The 14,252-nt window shown below is 42.2% G+C and overlaps 1 protein-coding gene across 8 annotated transcripts in view; it reads left to right on the top strand.

Moving 5' to 3' along the window:
- The window catches only part of tnika (TRAF2 and NCK interacting kinase a), a 52,494-nt gene that overhangs the window by 14,828 nt on the left and 23,414 nt on the right, over nucleotides 1-14,252 (top strand). For all 8 annotated transcript variants that reach the window (XM_058614959.1, XM_058614966.1, XM_058614964.1 and 5 more), the window contains exons 3-4: nucleotides 12,179-12,235; nucleotides 12,964-13,089. In XM_058614959.1, the coding sequence (XP_058470942.1) occupies nucleotides 12,179-12,235; nucleotides 12,964-13,089 (183 nt within the window). The remainder of the gene's footprint in view (nucleotides 1-12,178; nucleotides 12,236-12,963; nucleotides 13,090-14,252) is intronic.

Here is a 14,252-nt window from a genome sequence, read left to right as displayed (position 1 = left end):
GCTCTAGACATACAGCAATTGTCTCGATTGCTCAGGTCTTTAATGGAAGTCAACATGGCTGTGGCCAAATACAGAACTGAAAAGAGTTCTGATTCTTACACATAGGTGATGTCACGACCGGTTGCCGTGGCCACACATTGGCCCAATAGCTTACCATTAGACTGTCATGGAGACTTATTGACTGACAGACTTATTGATTGGCTAATTGATAAATCACAGCACCGTGTCATACGGTTTAGGGTTAGGACGTGATTTATTTTTCTCGCGGAGAGATGCAAGGACAAGCTGAGAGGGCGACTAATCATATCACGGTCACGTGAACACACAGGGACGCACAAATAGGTAAACAACATGGCGTGTGTGTGTGTGTGTGAACCCTTCTCTTCATGACTTTGCTGTCTCCATGCAGAAGCGAGAGAAAGAGAAAAGCTTTCTTTTTTTCTTTTTTTTTTCCTGACAACAGAACACATCCACTCTGCTCCTCCTCGGGGCAAAGTGCTTCATACACCTCTTGAAATATTCACCAGTCCCTCTGTCACACATACGCACACAAACACGGAGGAGGAAAAGTGACGGTGGGGACCTGGGCCATATGGGCTTTTATGTACTTACTCACCCACTGTGACAGCGACTCTGCACAAAGTGCAGCTGTGTGGTTTCCATTTACTGCAGCGGAATACAAACCTGCCAGTGTGCCGACAAACGTTTGAAGGAGCCGGCGCTGTATGGGGCGACAATGTTCTCGTGTGTCCTGTTATTTGTTTATCTTCAAAAATGATGACACAAGGTGGTGGTGGTGTGTGTGTGTGTGTGCGCAACTACGACCACACCGCCACACCGCGTCTTGGATGATAATCTTATTAGTGTGAGGCTCTGAAAATGTAAACGAATGGGATGGAGATTAGGATTACAGGAGTCAACAAAGTGGCTTTATCTCATCAAGCGATCACTCTCCTTTTCTCTGTGTGCCTGGTGGTACTATCCTTGTCTGTTTTCCACCTCGACTCACTTCTCCTCCTCGCTCCGTCCTTTTCTCCTCTCTTAAGAACCAAAACAATCTTCCTTATCTTCTTATTCCTTAAGTCACGCTGCAAAGGACTTTGGCGAGATTTCTCTCTGCATGCTCACCACTGACACCAGGAGTGTCCAAACTTTTATTTAGCGAGGGCCAGATTTGATAATGTTAAGATTTCTGGGGGCCTTTTTCTCAGAGAGTAAATGTTGCATACAAATGCACTGTATTATAATAATTTCATTTTCATTGTCACAGTTAGCATTTTTAAATGGCAATGTAACCAATTCTAAGTCACACATGAGTGACTTGGAGACATCTGTAGTCAGATAATACAACATGACTAGAGCTGCATCTATCGATTATTATCGTTTGGTCCATAAAATATCAGAAAACCTTAATAAATGTTGATCGGTGTTTGTCAAACCTGTAAATGATGATGTTCTCAAATGTCTTGTTTTGTCCACAAACCAAAATGATTCACTTTTAATGATTTCTTTGTTATCCAGAGCAAAGAAATAAAAAAAAACATTTAAGAAGCTTAAACAATCAGAAATCTTGTTTTAATCATGAAAAAAAGCTTCAAAGCAATTAATCGATTATCAAAATAGTTGTCGATTAATTTAGTAATCGATTACTAATTGATTCATCGTTTCAGCTCTAAACATGACAGACAGAATCTGTCTGTCACAGGTGGCGTTTGAACCCGGACTCTGGTTTTAAAGCACAAATCCTTAAAGGAATACTCACCAGAATAGGGGTAGTATTTTAGAAAAATTGTGCTTCCCCTCTTACAACATCTGAACGAGGGCCGTAATTGGCCCGCGGGCCAGACTTTGGACATGCCTGCTCTACACTCACTTGTACACACACACACACACAGAGAAAGCAGCCTTTATTGTGACAGCCTGACCAAAGAGACTCTGAAAGAGGATGGACGATGGAGAGGCTTCATTTGTTCCGTCGTCGTTTGACATTCTGGACTCATCCAGCTCATGTTGTGTGGCTGTGCGATTTCTTTGAAAGTATCATTCCCATGCTTACTTCAATTGGACGACTGTCGCCGTCACCGTGCACATACAAGCACAAGTGGGGAAATCTATTTATTGAATGAAATGGGTCTGCTCCTGCCACCCTAAGGGAAGATTATGTCCCCTTTCAGCTTGTTAGTATTAGGCAGTTTTGAATGAGTGTGCCGAGGGCCACTTTAGAGTCTAAAAATATTACATCCTTTAAGCGAACAGATCATAAACTTTATCTCCTTGCCTTGAATTTATACGTGCATTATCTGGGCGCGTTGGTCCAGCGTTGAGAAATTTAAATGAGTACAGATATGTGTCGGACTGACACTTTTTTAAAGTCATGTGAACGCTGTGTGATTGATAGTTTTTTTTAGTAAAAACTGAGAAATTGCTTCATTTTCTTTACTTAACATCTTTCAAATTGTATTTACTTTATTATTAATATGTGAGGTTTAGTTCATAATAGTTAATGGGAGTCACATAAATCACTGATTTCCCAGTTGATAAGTACCTTTAAATACCATTACGATTACAGCCTCTTCAACAGCTCCGCTGGTGCTGTCTGTGGTGATAAAATACTTTATTAAAATATCTCGACTCATCACATCCCTCTCCTGTTTTATCTCCTCATTTACGGCTAGTGTTAAAATAGCACAGTGCTGCGACTACCGATGGTTTCCAGTGTCAATGAATTGATCAATCTGAATACTGTAAGCACATATGCATAAAGTAGGGAATAATAACCGTGCAAGAATACTATTGTTGTTGTTGTTGGGTCGTTCAGTCAGACAGTTTCTCCAAAACGTCACGTCTTCATGAGTTGAGAACAGTTATGTTGCATTAAGTCGAAAGAGAACGTACTTTTTTCAACCCTCAGCGGAGCATAAAATACGTCCAAACGATTGTTTGTTAGTGGACACATTTAAATTCCATTTCATCTGTTATATTAGGCAGTTAAGCGGGCAGGACACCACAAGTGTTTCTTATTTATTAATGAAGGCGGCATTTAAAAAAGTAGATCCTGCAGTTAGTTAGTGGTACGGAGAATATATAGTGGTTCTATAATGACCATATAGTACCATGCAAATACAGAAGAAAGCAGTATAGATACTCAGGCTATTTGAAATGAACAGAAAAAGCATCAATTCCACATGGTTACCATACATAAGCTGGCCTGTAAGAGGTTGGAGGGAGATAGAGAGAGAGAGAGAGAGAGAGACTCTCAGATGAATTGTGCCTCATGGGAGAATTCCAGAGACAAAGAGCGACACAGTTATGTCACAGACCGAAACAACTTTAGCTGATGGCATTCCAAGTCCTCCTGTCCGGCACCAACTTTAACATATTCAGTACTCTGAGCCGGCAGAGCAAAGACTCGGTCTCCAGTCGTCAGTCCAATAATGCAGCGGCCAGGATTTTGTTGTGTCTCATTTTTCTGTGCGATCGAACGTACACGTGCAGACGTAACTCAACTCTCAGCCGCATGATCTGAACGCGATAGTCCGACTTTGAGAAACGAGACGGTTCAGTCCGGTTTTTCCTGACGTCACGTCGTCGCTCTTTTGTTAAATTCACATTGACTGCACTGACGTCCACACTCCTATCTCTGGAGTCCACCTCAGCACTGCGAATGAGGTGGATGTTGGCTGTTAACGTGGGAACTGTGGATGTGCTCGTTCTGCAGTCATGCACACACACACACACTCGCATCTGGCAGTGTGTTCATTAGGCTACATCACATCCCTCTCTTCCCCAAGGCCACATGTCCTACTTACCCACAATTCACTCCTGCCACCCAAACCAGGGTCAATTACCCAAGCCTGATGTCAACAACAATCTCTCTCAGCCTGTCTTTGTCTCTTTCTTTCCTATTCTATCCCTCTTAACGTATACTTTTCCTCTGAGATCGACCACTTTTCAGTTGATTATGTTTAGTCCATATTTAGCCCTTTATTGGCCTTCCACAGACTCTGTTATTCTTCCTACTCTTGTGTGTTTTCATTAGTTTTCCTTCCTTGCTATCTTCTTATATCCATCTCCCCCGTCCTTCTACAATATGTGCCTTTACTCAGCTCTTTTCCCTCTTTACCTCCTTTTGCCTTTTTTTTTTTTTTTTTTACCTCTCTTACCTCCAGTCAGTACAGTAAATCAGCTTAGCCGCCCATTTGACCTCCAGAGCTGCTGGAGCGTACTGCCGATGTGCTGAACCTGCCGCTTTTCCTTTGCCTCTTTCGCTGCAGCCCTCCACCTCCTTGTCCTCCTCCTTGTCCTCCTCCTCCTCCTCCTCCTTCTTCTCAGCCTGTAACGTTGCTTTGCTCATGCACACTCTGACTCGTTTCCCGCAGTTGTTTATCTGCTTGTTGTCTAGGACCACAACGTCAGGGCTGTAAACATGAACGCTGCTGACTGAGTGATGAAAGCCGTGTGAGTAAGTCATGGAAGTCCATGACTGGTCGGCTTGTTTGGATCATGTCGCCTGAGGGGCATTTACTGGCAGTGCTGCCCACTCTGTCCCAATTGTATAGTTGTCTTTACTGACTTATTAGTCAGTTTTTGGACAGGGGTTTCTGAACTGCTGTTTTGAATTCTCAGATTAATTTTACGGTTTAGGTTGGTTTTCCGCTACAAAAATAGTACCTACTCAGTGTGGGCGGAGTCATCACTGCATGAAACTGCCGTGACTTTGTTTTACGCGCGACACACACAAACGAGTGACAGTTGTTTTCAGTGTAACTGAATCATCAGAATCAGCTAATTAAAAATATTTATTCAGTGCTTCCTCCATGACTGGAGCACAGACTCCGTCTGTCAGGGTTTGTGATGCCGCTCGCTATCAGCAGCCCTCCTCTGTTAAATATTGAGATTTTGGACATTTCCCTGGTAATTGTTGGAGATTAACCCACGTTTTTGGGATCGTTAAGTCTTTTGAACTGACTTAGCGCGACTGAACCGTGCCGTGGCATGGCGAGCCAAGTCAGTGGAAACCATTTGTTTTCAGATCACGTGTACAGTATGTGCTTTATTGTCTATTTGACCGTTTACTAAATGGACATCGTGCTAGTCCTGGAAATTTACACCATAAAAATATTCACTGATGTTATTATTTGAGTGAGGATTGGGGTCATTTTCTCATAGACTTCTATTCAAGTAGACAAAACAAATACAGCTTACTAACTGTGTTTGGATTTTAGTGCTTGATTTTAAATAAGGGATAAGGGATCAGTGAGTGAGTGAGTGAGTGAGTGGATGCAGTGTGAATTAGTCACTGAGTGCATTAGTGAAGCATTAGATTATAACAATGGCCACAATGTGTCTTTAAAGTTTGTCACTCGACAATTACAAAATGATCTTAGACTATATATCTTGCCCAACCTATTTCTTAATTTTCAAGTACCTTCGGAGTGTCGGAGATCACATCTTAGTTTTTTTATCCTGTGTTTGCATCGTGGCGTCTCTCTGAAGTGCGTTGGCCTTTGTTATTACTGAGCAGTTAGCACTGCACCAAATTCCTCGTCCGACCCCAGGTTTCTTGTGCAACAAGCTTGTTAATTAGCCTGTCGCACTGTGCGTGGGCAGGTTAATGAGCGGCTATATTTCAGACTGATGATTGATTATCGCTTCAACAGGCTTCAGCTGATAAATCCAGCTGCATTGAGAGTCAACATTCGCTGGCTATTTGTTCGCAAAACAGCCCTCACCCGTCAATAAAAGCCCTCTGGTCTGTGCCACAGATCATTGCTCTCATCTCAGCTCTTTTCCACCCCCTTCCCTTCCCCTCCTTCCTCTTACTTTCCCATCATCACAACCTCCTGGTTTTGTTTTTTTTTTGTTGTTTTTTTACAGCCTCCTTCTCCCGCAAACTTTTTGCTTGTATACGTCTCTCTCGTTCTCTCCTTTTTAAATCTCTTCCCGTCTCAATCTGTCTCGCTGTCCCCCCTTTCTTTCTCATGTGTGAGTGCGAGCGTGGCCTCGAGGTGCTTCTATATATTTCTTGGGCAGTGCACTAGTAGATTGGAATGGAGACCTTTGTCACTTTTATTTACTGCCTCGCTGATTCCACAACAGCGTTGTGTGTACACACACTTGCCCGTGAGTGTGTGTGTGTGTGTGTGTGTGTGTGTGAGCAGTGCAGACTGATTGCGTGTGTTTGAACTGCAATGAGGTGTGTCTGGGAGCATTACCCCCCAATTTCTTTGGATTTCTTCGAGCAGAACTGTGTCTGTAGTGTTTGTTAAACCAAAAAAAAAAGTACCTTTAAACGTGCTTCGACACCTGCAGCTGAGCGTGAGTAAGCCTTCCTTCACACTAGAATCAGGGGTGTTGATGCCAGTGTGCAGTCAGAAACGCTGCTTATCCAAAAATCCTTCGACCCTGACACTGTTGAACTAGTTTGGTCTGTGTGAGTGAGTGTGTGTGACAGAAGTGGGCAATCTCCCTGTATAGACTGAACGTATAGAGGCAAAGCCCAGGGGCACACGCCCCATAGCCCACTTCTCTCCTGTGATACTGTTACCATGCCGACAGGCCCTGTGCCAGGAGAGCATGTGTTCATGACATCCAGTCTTTTTTCTTTAAGTTTGTGTGTGTGTGTTTTTGTGGATTATCATCTATCATCGCAGGTCAGATTAGGATTATACTCTGACCCATTTCCTTGGTGAGTGAGTGTATATCCAGCCATATGCTTCAGCTTTTGTTTGTCGTTCTTGTCACATCTAGACTCACTGTCTGGCAGATAAGTCATCAGATTTAGGATTAATGAGTACGTTGTCTGAAGCCCAGGCGACAAATTAAAAACAGTGTTGTGTAAAATAATAATTTTAATCCTTTTTTTGTTGTCTTATATTAAATGCTTCCTCCTTTGGGTTGACAGCTCTGGGGGCACCAACAAATAGAACAGGGTTTCCCCCAGGAAATGTTTAGCAGACATGGTAAACCACCCACACTGGCCCATGTTATCTAGCCCATGTTTTTTTTTTTTTGGAAAAGATGGAAAAACTAAAGGGTCCAAAGAAATTAGAAGCAGAAACATTCATCTTAATTTTTATAGACTTGTGAAAATTGTCCCCCATGTAATGAGATTTGTAGCAAATGAACTAAAACATACAGAAGCACTGGCAGTAAATGCAGATTTTTGGCTTCCTTTGACCTTGCCGCTTGGTCACACCACGGTAACATTCAGCTATCTTGGTGAACTATTCTGTTTCTCCCTCCCTCCCTCCCTCCACCTCTCCTTCTATATAACAACTCCTCCATTTCAGGACAATAGTCTCTTCCTATGTCTGTATACTTTATGTACATGTGTGCGTTTAAGTGTTGTGCCAGCCAAGACTGTTGCTCGGCAACAACAGAAAGTGTCCTGCATAGTAAATGTGTCCCGTGGTGGTGGTGCACGTAAAGTATACACACACAGGTTGTGTTGAAGCTGTAGCGTGTACATTTTGGATTGAAAAAATGATCTTGGCTTGTGACCGAAGGGTCACCAATTCAAGTCCCCGCCAAATCAAGGGCTGGGGTACCCCTGAGCAAGGTACGCGGTGAATCCCCCATTGCTCATTGTTAATTGGACTCTCTAAATTGACCACAGCCACAGGGGTCAAATTCATCCAGTGAACTCATTGTGCCGGTCCCAAGCTTGGATAAATGGGAGGGTTGTGTCAGGAAGGGCATCCGGCTTAGAAATCTCAAAGAACAAAAAGTGGAAAAAAAGTTTGAGGGGATAGTGAAGGGGTGGGGGTGGTGCAAGATCACCCAGACATGTCTGTGAAGGTTCTCAGTCATCCAGCTCTGTGTATCTCCAGGAGTTAGCATAATGAAACCTCTAGACAACGTACTCAACACATTCTCTTTTAGTTGTAAACAAAAAATACCAAATTACAACCAAACGGGAACGTTGTGTGGAGACCACATTGCAACTACAGGAGAACATTTCAGTTTTTGGTTCCCTCAACGTTCAGGGAATGTTAGGCTTCTGCATAACCCTTAGGGAACATTCTCTAAACTGCACTTGCTTTAGTAAGGTTGGATTTAGTTTGAATGACAGAGGGAGCTGTAGCATCGTTCTCTTCTTCTCTGGTAGTAATGCGTCCTATTCCCTGCATCCAGACTTGTACCGCCACCCAATGGTGAAGTGAGATACTACAGGACCCTGAGGCGCTAGTATACCAGGGTCCGCGATATGCGACGCGCACTCCGGCGCACGTGGCATGTGCACGGAAGTTCACCAGGGCCTTAACTCCTGAGGATCAACTAGACGTCCGTCATGTCGAAATGCCAGCAGTGTTTTTGAAATGACTCAGAAGTTACTGAAGAATCTTCTTGAGCGAGGCCTTCCCATATTTGTTTATGTGGTCAGCCTCATGTAGCAGCAGGAAATTGGCAAGATGGAACCATACCATGCTGCTTTAGAGGCCTTTAGTTAAAGCTTATATCAGTGGGATGTACATTTATTATTGTTATATTTTATATGTATTTTTCAGCCTTGGCCAGTTAGTCAGACAAAAGATGGAAGGTTTAGACATCAACTTTGGCTCTGGAAACATGGGAGGAGTACTTACAATTCTTTTCATGAGTACATTCACGATAGAACATCAGGAAACAATCACTGTCACTGTCACAACATATATTACAGAACATTTTTTACTGTAGTTGACTTTGTTTCATGAAAGACCGTCCTCTTTCCTAAAGCCTCAAGTCCTTTCTCTGATTCCCCACCAATAGTTTGACAGCAGTTATAACAAATATTGACCTGTCAGGATGATGCAGCGTAATAAACCCTCCACGATGTGGCTGCCTGAAGGCTGATTGGAAATAAGCTTGGGCATCAGTTTGCTGTCTCCATCACAGCATGGAGGCCGCTCAACGATCGATTGGGTCTGGTATCGCTTATGTACACCTGTCTTGGTGGTGGTGTCACAATCTGCTTGCGTTTGTGTGTGTAAAACTACTCCTTAACAGGATTGAGGAGGGTAAATATGGTGGAGTGGATATGTGAAGATAATTTCACCCAGACGTCAGTTTAAATATCACTGTGATGATTGAAGCTAAGCTGCTCAGTATAATTAGATGAAGGGATTCCTCGTGCAGGAGCATATGATATCTATAAATCTATGTTTCTTCTTCTTTGTGGAAAAAGGTTGCAGGAAGTCCGCGATTTGTGTCGTCTTTGCTTGTCAAGCTCACAGCTAAATGTTGTTTGTCTGGCATTAGTGTTCACAGCTACAGTAAGTCATGCTCACGACGGAGCTGCATCATCTCACAGGATACTGGACTGAGCCGTGAGCATGGCATGATGGGGAAGTAACCAAGACATTAAGGAGGGAGGAAGGGGTGCAAATAATGAAAAGGCGTAATGAGAAGTTAAGAGGGTTAGATAGTGAGAGAGAATTAGAGGGATGAGAGCGAGCGAGAGAGAGCTAGAGCCACGGGGAGCGAGTGAGGAACTGCAGATCTAGGTCAGAGAGCCAAACGAGTGGAGGAAGGGATGAACGGGCTGAAAAATGCTTGTCCTGAATGGGAGGGATCAGAGTGTGGGAGGGGAGGCTGTTTATGAAAAAGAGGGACAATTATGTCAAATCTTATTTTTTTTCATTATTAACCCTTAGAACTTCGAGGAATATGAAATCATTTGTTGGTCTGAAATGGACAACTTGCCCTTGTTGGAAGATCCAGTACTTTGCAATTAATAAAACCAAAATAAAAACAAATCTATAACCTCTTGCCACAGCATTATGAATTTGAAAACGAATGAACAGGGAGACTCCCTGTTGAGTGCTGTTACTCCTCTCGCTCTTGTTCATTTATCATATGAGGCCGGTCGTCAGGTGGCTCAGAGGAATGAATCATGATGCAGCCCTGACGATGTTCGAGTTCTAATATTGAACTCCCTCTGTCATTATCTCGCCTCCTTCCTCTGTCTTTGTGCAGATGTGTGGGTGTTTGTAAGGATTCCTCTGTCTGTGTGAGGAGTTGTCTTTCTGTATATTGTGTGTGTGTGTGTGTGTGTGTGTGTGTGTGCGTCTACAAGTATGTGTGTCTGAGTTTCTGGTTTGTAAGTGGCTGTAATCCCTTTGTGGGTCTTCAACAAAGCCGGTCCTTGTGCTTATGGAATTGGGGCAGTCTGATCCTAATGAGAAATCCCTGTTCAATCTTTGCGGCTCTTTTGCTCACACAGAATTTGGACTTCTGTGTGTGTGTGTGTGTGTGTGTGTGTGTGTGTGTGTAATTTAACCATTCAGTGGTGCTTAGTTTCCATTGTGCTGGATCAGAGGATCAGTTTAATAAGAATTGCAACTCATGACTATAAATGTCCCTCTCTCAGGAACGTCATTTGATGTTAAATTACCAGTGTCTTGTGGGAAGTATGATGTCTTCATCAGATTAAAAACAAATCATTTTGGTGAGTTTTGAAGCATATAATAAACAAGAAACAGCTTGTTTACGACATTTTTAACTTAACTTGTAATTTTACCCCCAGACTGAACCCCAGGGCACATAATGGTTAAAATGGTGACTGTTTGTATCAAGAGTCTAGGGACGTTGTGTTAAAAAAGTAAAATAATCCAGTTAACCAATAAAATCCAGTTAAATAAGGTTTCACAAGCATTTGGGTCCAATTTATCTGTAAAAATGACTTCAATGATGAATTCCCAGCGTCAGGGTGCAGAGATGTTGTTACTTTTGCAATACGCTCATTACTTCCAGTGAGCTGCAATAAAAACCCACCAAATTTTATCCATAACATGGTATTGTTCTTGTTCCTCGCTTCTGTTTTGGCTTCAGTGCTCATTATCAGAATGGCCCTTTGATTAAAGCCCTGAGGAGGCACTTTAGCGCCAGACCCTTAATGCCATCTGGTTTTTAACAGTTCCACCAGGAAAACAGTGCGGCTCTTGTTTTGAGCAAGTGTTATTCTTTTGTTTGTGCCTCTGCTACTAAGCTGTTTTTCTTTGACTATAACATGCTAATCAGTTGAGGTGGAAGTAATAGCCTTTAGGAGTTTAAGCATCTCTAGTGCTGTCAGCTAAGCACAGCCACAGATGCTCTGTTGCAAACAGACCACTTGGGCCTTCAAGTCGCCCCTCAGGATCCAGTTCTTTGCCTCCTGGTGTCCCCAGACATCTGCCTGGCTGGCCTCAAATATTGTCTGTGGATTGTGTTTATTTAAGGTACAAGTTTAAACTTTCCAGATTTCAGATAAAAAGTGAAAGCACTATTTTAAATGTTTGGTAAATATTCACCAACATGTAAGATATATATCTATATCTATATCTATATATATATATATGTGTGTGTGTGTATGTGTATGTATATGTATATATATATATATATATACATATACAGAGAGAGGGAGAGAGAGACCTTGGCTGCTCAATTGCTTACTCGTCTTCTCTTCAGGTTGAGACATTTTTAAGAGGAGTACTGAGGCCTTTTAACTTTGGTAATGTTTGGCATTTGCGTCCCATGGCTGCAGCTTGACATCTTAATGCCCATTTCTACTCTACACAAAAGACAGAGATGGATGGTGCCTTTCGCTGTACTTTGCGTTCATTTCGTCCACCATTGTGCGCAAAGCGGGGGGAGCTTACGACACGGAGCGATATCACAGTCCATTTCTGATCAAACACAATAAAAACAGCCCCTTTTAATTGTCACTATGTTTGTCGATGCCTGCAACTTGGTACTCAGCACTGCCCTCTAGAGGAAGTGTTGTGTAGACGTCCATACCAATGCAAAAGATGCATGGAGGCATGGAGGGTACTGACGGAGATAACGTTTGGGACGGATGGATGTAAAATGGAGGATAAAGACTAACTCTTCTTCCGGCCCATAACACCAAAACGAAATATAAATAGAGTTTGCGGACTCTAAATGAGCATTTTAACTGCTAATATACCATTGTTACAGGGAAGCCAGTATTTCAATTTAACATTATGGTCATTTTATGTCTCATTTTATAACTGCATTAATGAAATAGTGCATCTTTAGAAAGTCACATGGACATACAGTAGGCACTGATTAGATACAGTGTAATGTTTGAAAGATAAAGATCGACATCAGTGCAAATGTGCTGCAGTTTCTTGAGTGAATGCTAAACACATATTTCCCTCTTCTTCCTTGTCTCTGTCTCCTTTCCTTCTTCCTACAGGGTCGCCATGTTAAGACAGGGCAGCTGGCAGCCATCAAGGTCATGGATGTCACCGGGGTAAGAACCAGGCTCGTATATACTGTATATACATGAGCATGTCATTTAATTGACGAGTCTGTGCAGGCTCGGGTGTGTGTGTGATGTGCCAGAGAGATAATTAGGACCGAATGATTTGCTGGGAAATATTAGCTGGAGTTATTAAGGCAGCAGAGTGTGGTAGTGTCTGTAATGCAGGAGGGAGTCTCTGCTATTTTTAGACATGGTTTCACCCTACGCTGCTGTGTCAAGCATCAGCTGCCAGCAAAACAATGGAGCTTTGCAGGAACGAAGCAACAAAGCAGCTAAAAGATACATGAATGAGTGAGAGCCAGAAGCAATGAATGGATAAGTAAATGAACATACGGTGTACAGGAAGGTGGATGAATGGAGATGAATGGATGAGCAACAGAATGAATGAATGAATGACTTCCATCATGAATTAATCGAGTAATCGTTTGGTCTGAAACTATTGAGTGTGTTTGTGTTTATGTCTACAAACCAAAATGATTCAGTTGTTAATGATTTCTTTGTTTATGGAGCAAAGAAAACAGAAAATATTCACATTTAAGAAGCTGAAAAATCCCCAAAACTAGAAAATATTCACATTTAAGAAGCCTTTGGAACACAAAGGAATTTTATTTTATAGACATACTTGTGGGTCGTATATTCAATTTCTACAAACTGGACGTTTATTGTACATGCTTTCATGTGTTCCTGTGCCATGTGTCTCGTCTCTCGTTTGTTAGGATGAGGAGGAGGAGATTAAAGCGGAAATCAACATGCTGAAGAAGTACAGCCACCATCGGAACATCGCCACCTACTATGGAGCGTTCATCAAGAAAAACCCCCCTGGCATAGATGACCAGCTATGGGTAAGTGTTGTGAACAATACAAACGGGCCTCATGTTACTAGCGTTACAGAGACAAATCTAAATAAATGATGTAAAACAACCTGAAGTTAAATTTAAAAGTGTTGTTAAAATCATTTATCATTGTGGCAGTGGTGGGGGAGGGAAAGGGACAGGGGACAAAAGCTAAATTCATGTATGCCTGCAGGGTAAAAACTGTTTATCTTGGGGCCCTATAGCATCTTCTAGAGCAGTGGTTCCCAACCTTTTGACTTTGAAGCTTGTGTCCAGGACAAACCAGCCCCCCCCCCCCCCCCCCCCCCCCCCGCCGACCCAAACTACTAATTATATTAACACTCACAAACTCAGAGCAGTCAAAGCTCTGCGCCCTCCCATGTGATCTCTGGCACCACCCTAAGGGGGGCTTGGACCCCAGGTTGGGAACCATGGTTCTAGAGGGCAGCAGTGTCAACGGGTGGGTGTCACATCGATAGTGGTACCTGTATAACAAGGGCAGGGGGAGTCCAATGATTTTAGTTTGGACCGCTCTGAAGAACCAACCCTGTCTGCCGCTGTACAGTTTCATATATATTCATATCAGTCAAAATTGTTCCTTTACTGATCAGTGATTTAAAAAAACAAAAACAAAAAAAACTCCCGCATTTTGTCAGCATTTGTGTATTTTTGTGTGCATGAAGAGAAGGAGTCTGTCAGAGCGGAACAGAAAGAAGCGAGTTTCCATTTTTCATTGTTACAAGTCACGTCAAAGAAGTGAGTGTGTATTTTTGTGCACTGACTGAAGGTTAGTATGCGGAATATGTAATGTGTGTACATATACATATATATATGTATATATATATATATGTGTATGTATATATATATATATATATATATATATATATATATACACACATTATATATATATATGTATATACGTATGCATTATACTACTGTATATCATATACTATTTGTAAGTACATACAGTGTAAATATACATATATATGTGTATATATATAGCTTCTGGCTCTGCTTCAAGCTCTGTTTATCACTTCTCAGACTTAAAAGGAAAGAGGAAGTAGTGAGTAATAAATAGCCAAACCCTTCTCATCAAGTCTGCACCAAGTATCCAGACACACACAAAAAAACTCACACAGTAATACACAGTGTATACATATATGAATACACTG

This window comes from Solea solea, chromosome 18 (assembly GCF_958295425.1).
Source record: "Solea solea chromosome 18, fSolSol10.1, whole genome shotgun sequence".
In the NCBI taxonomy this organism is placed as follows: domain Eukaryota; kingdom Metazoa; phylum Chordata; class Actinopteri; order Pleuronectiformes; family Soleidae; genus Solea; species Solea solea.
This window is presented reverse-complemented; position numbering and strand designations above follow the sequence as displayed.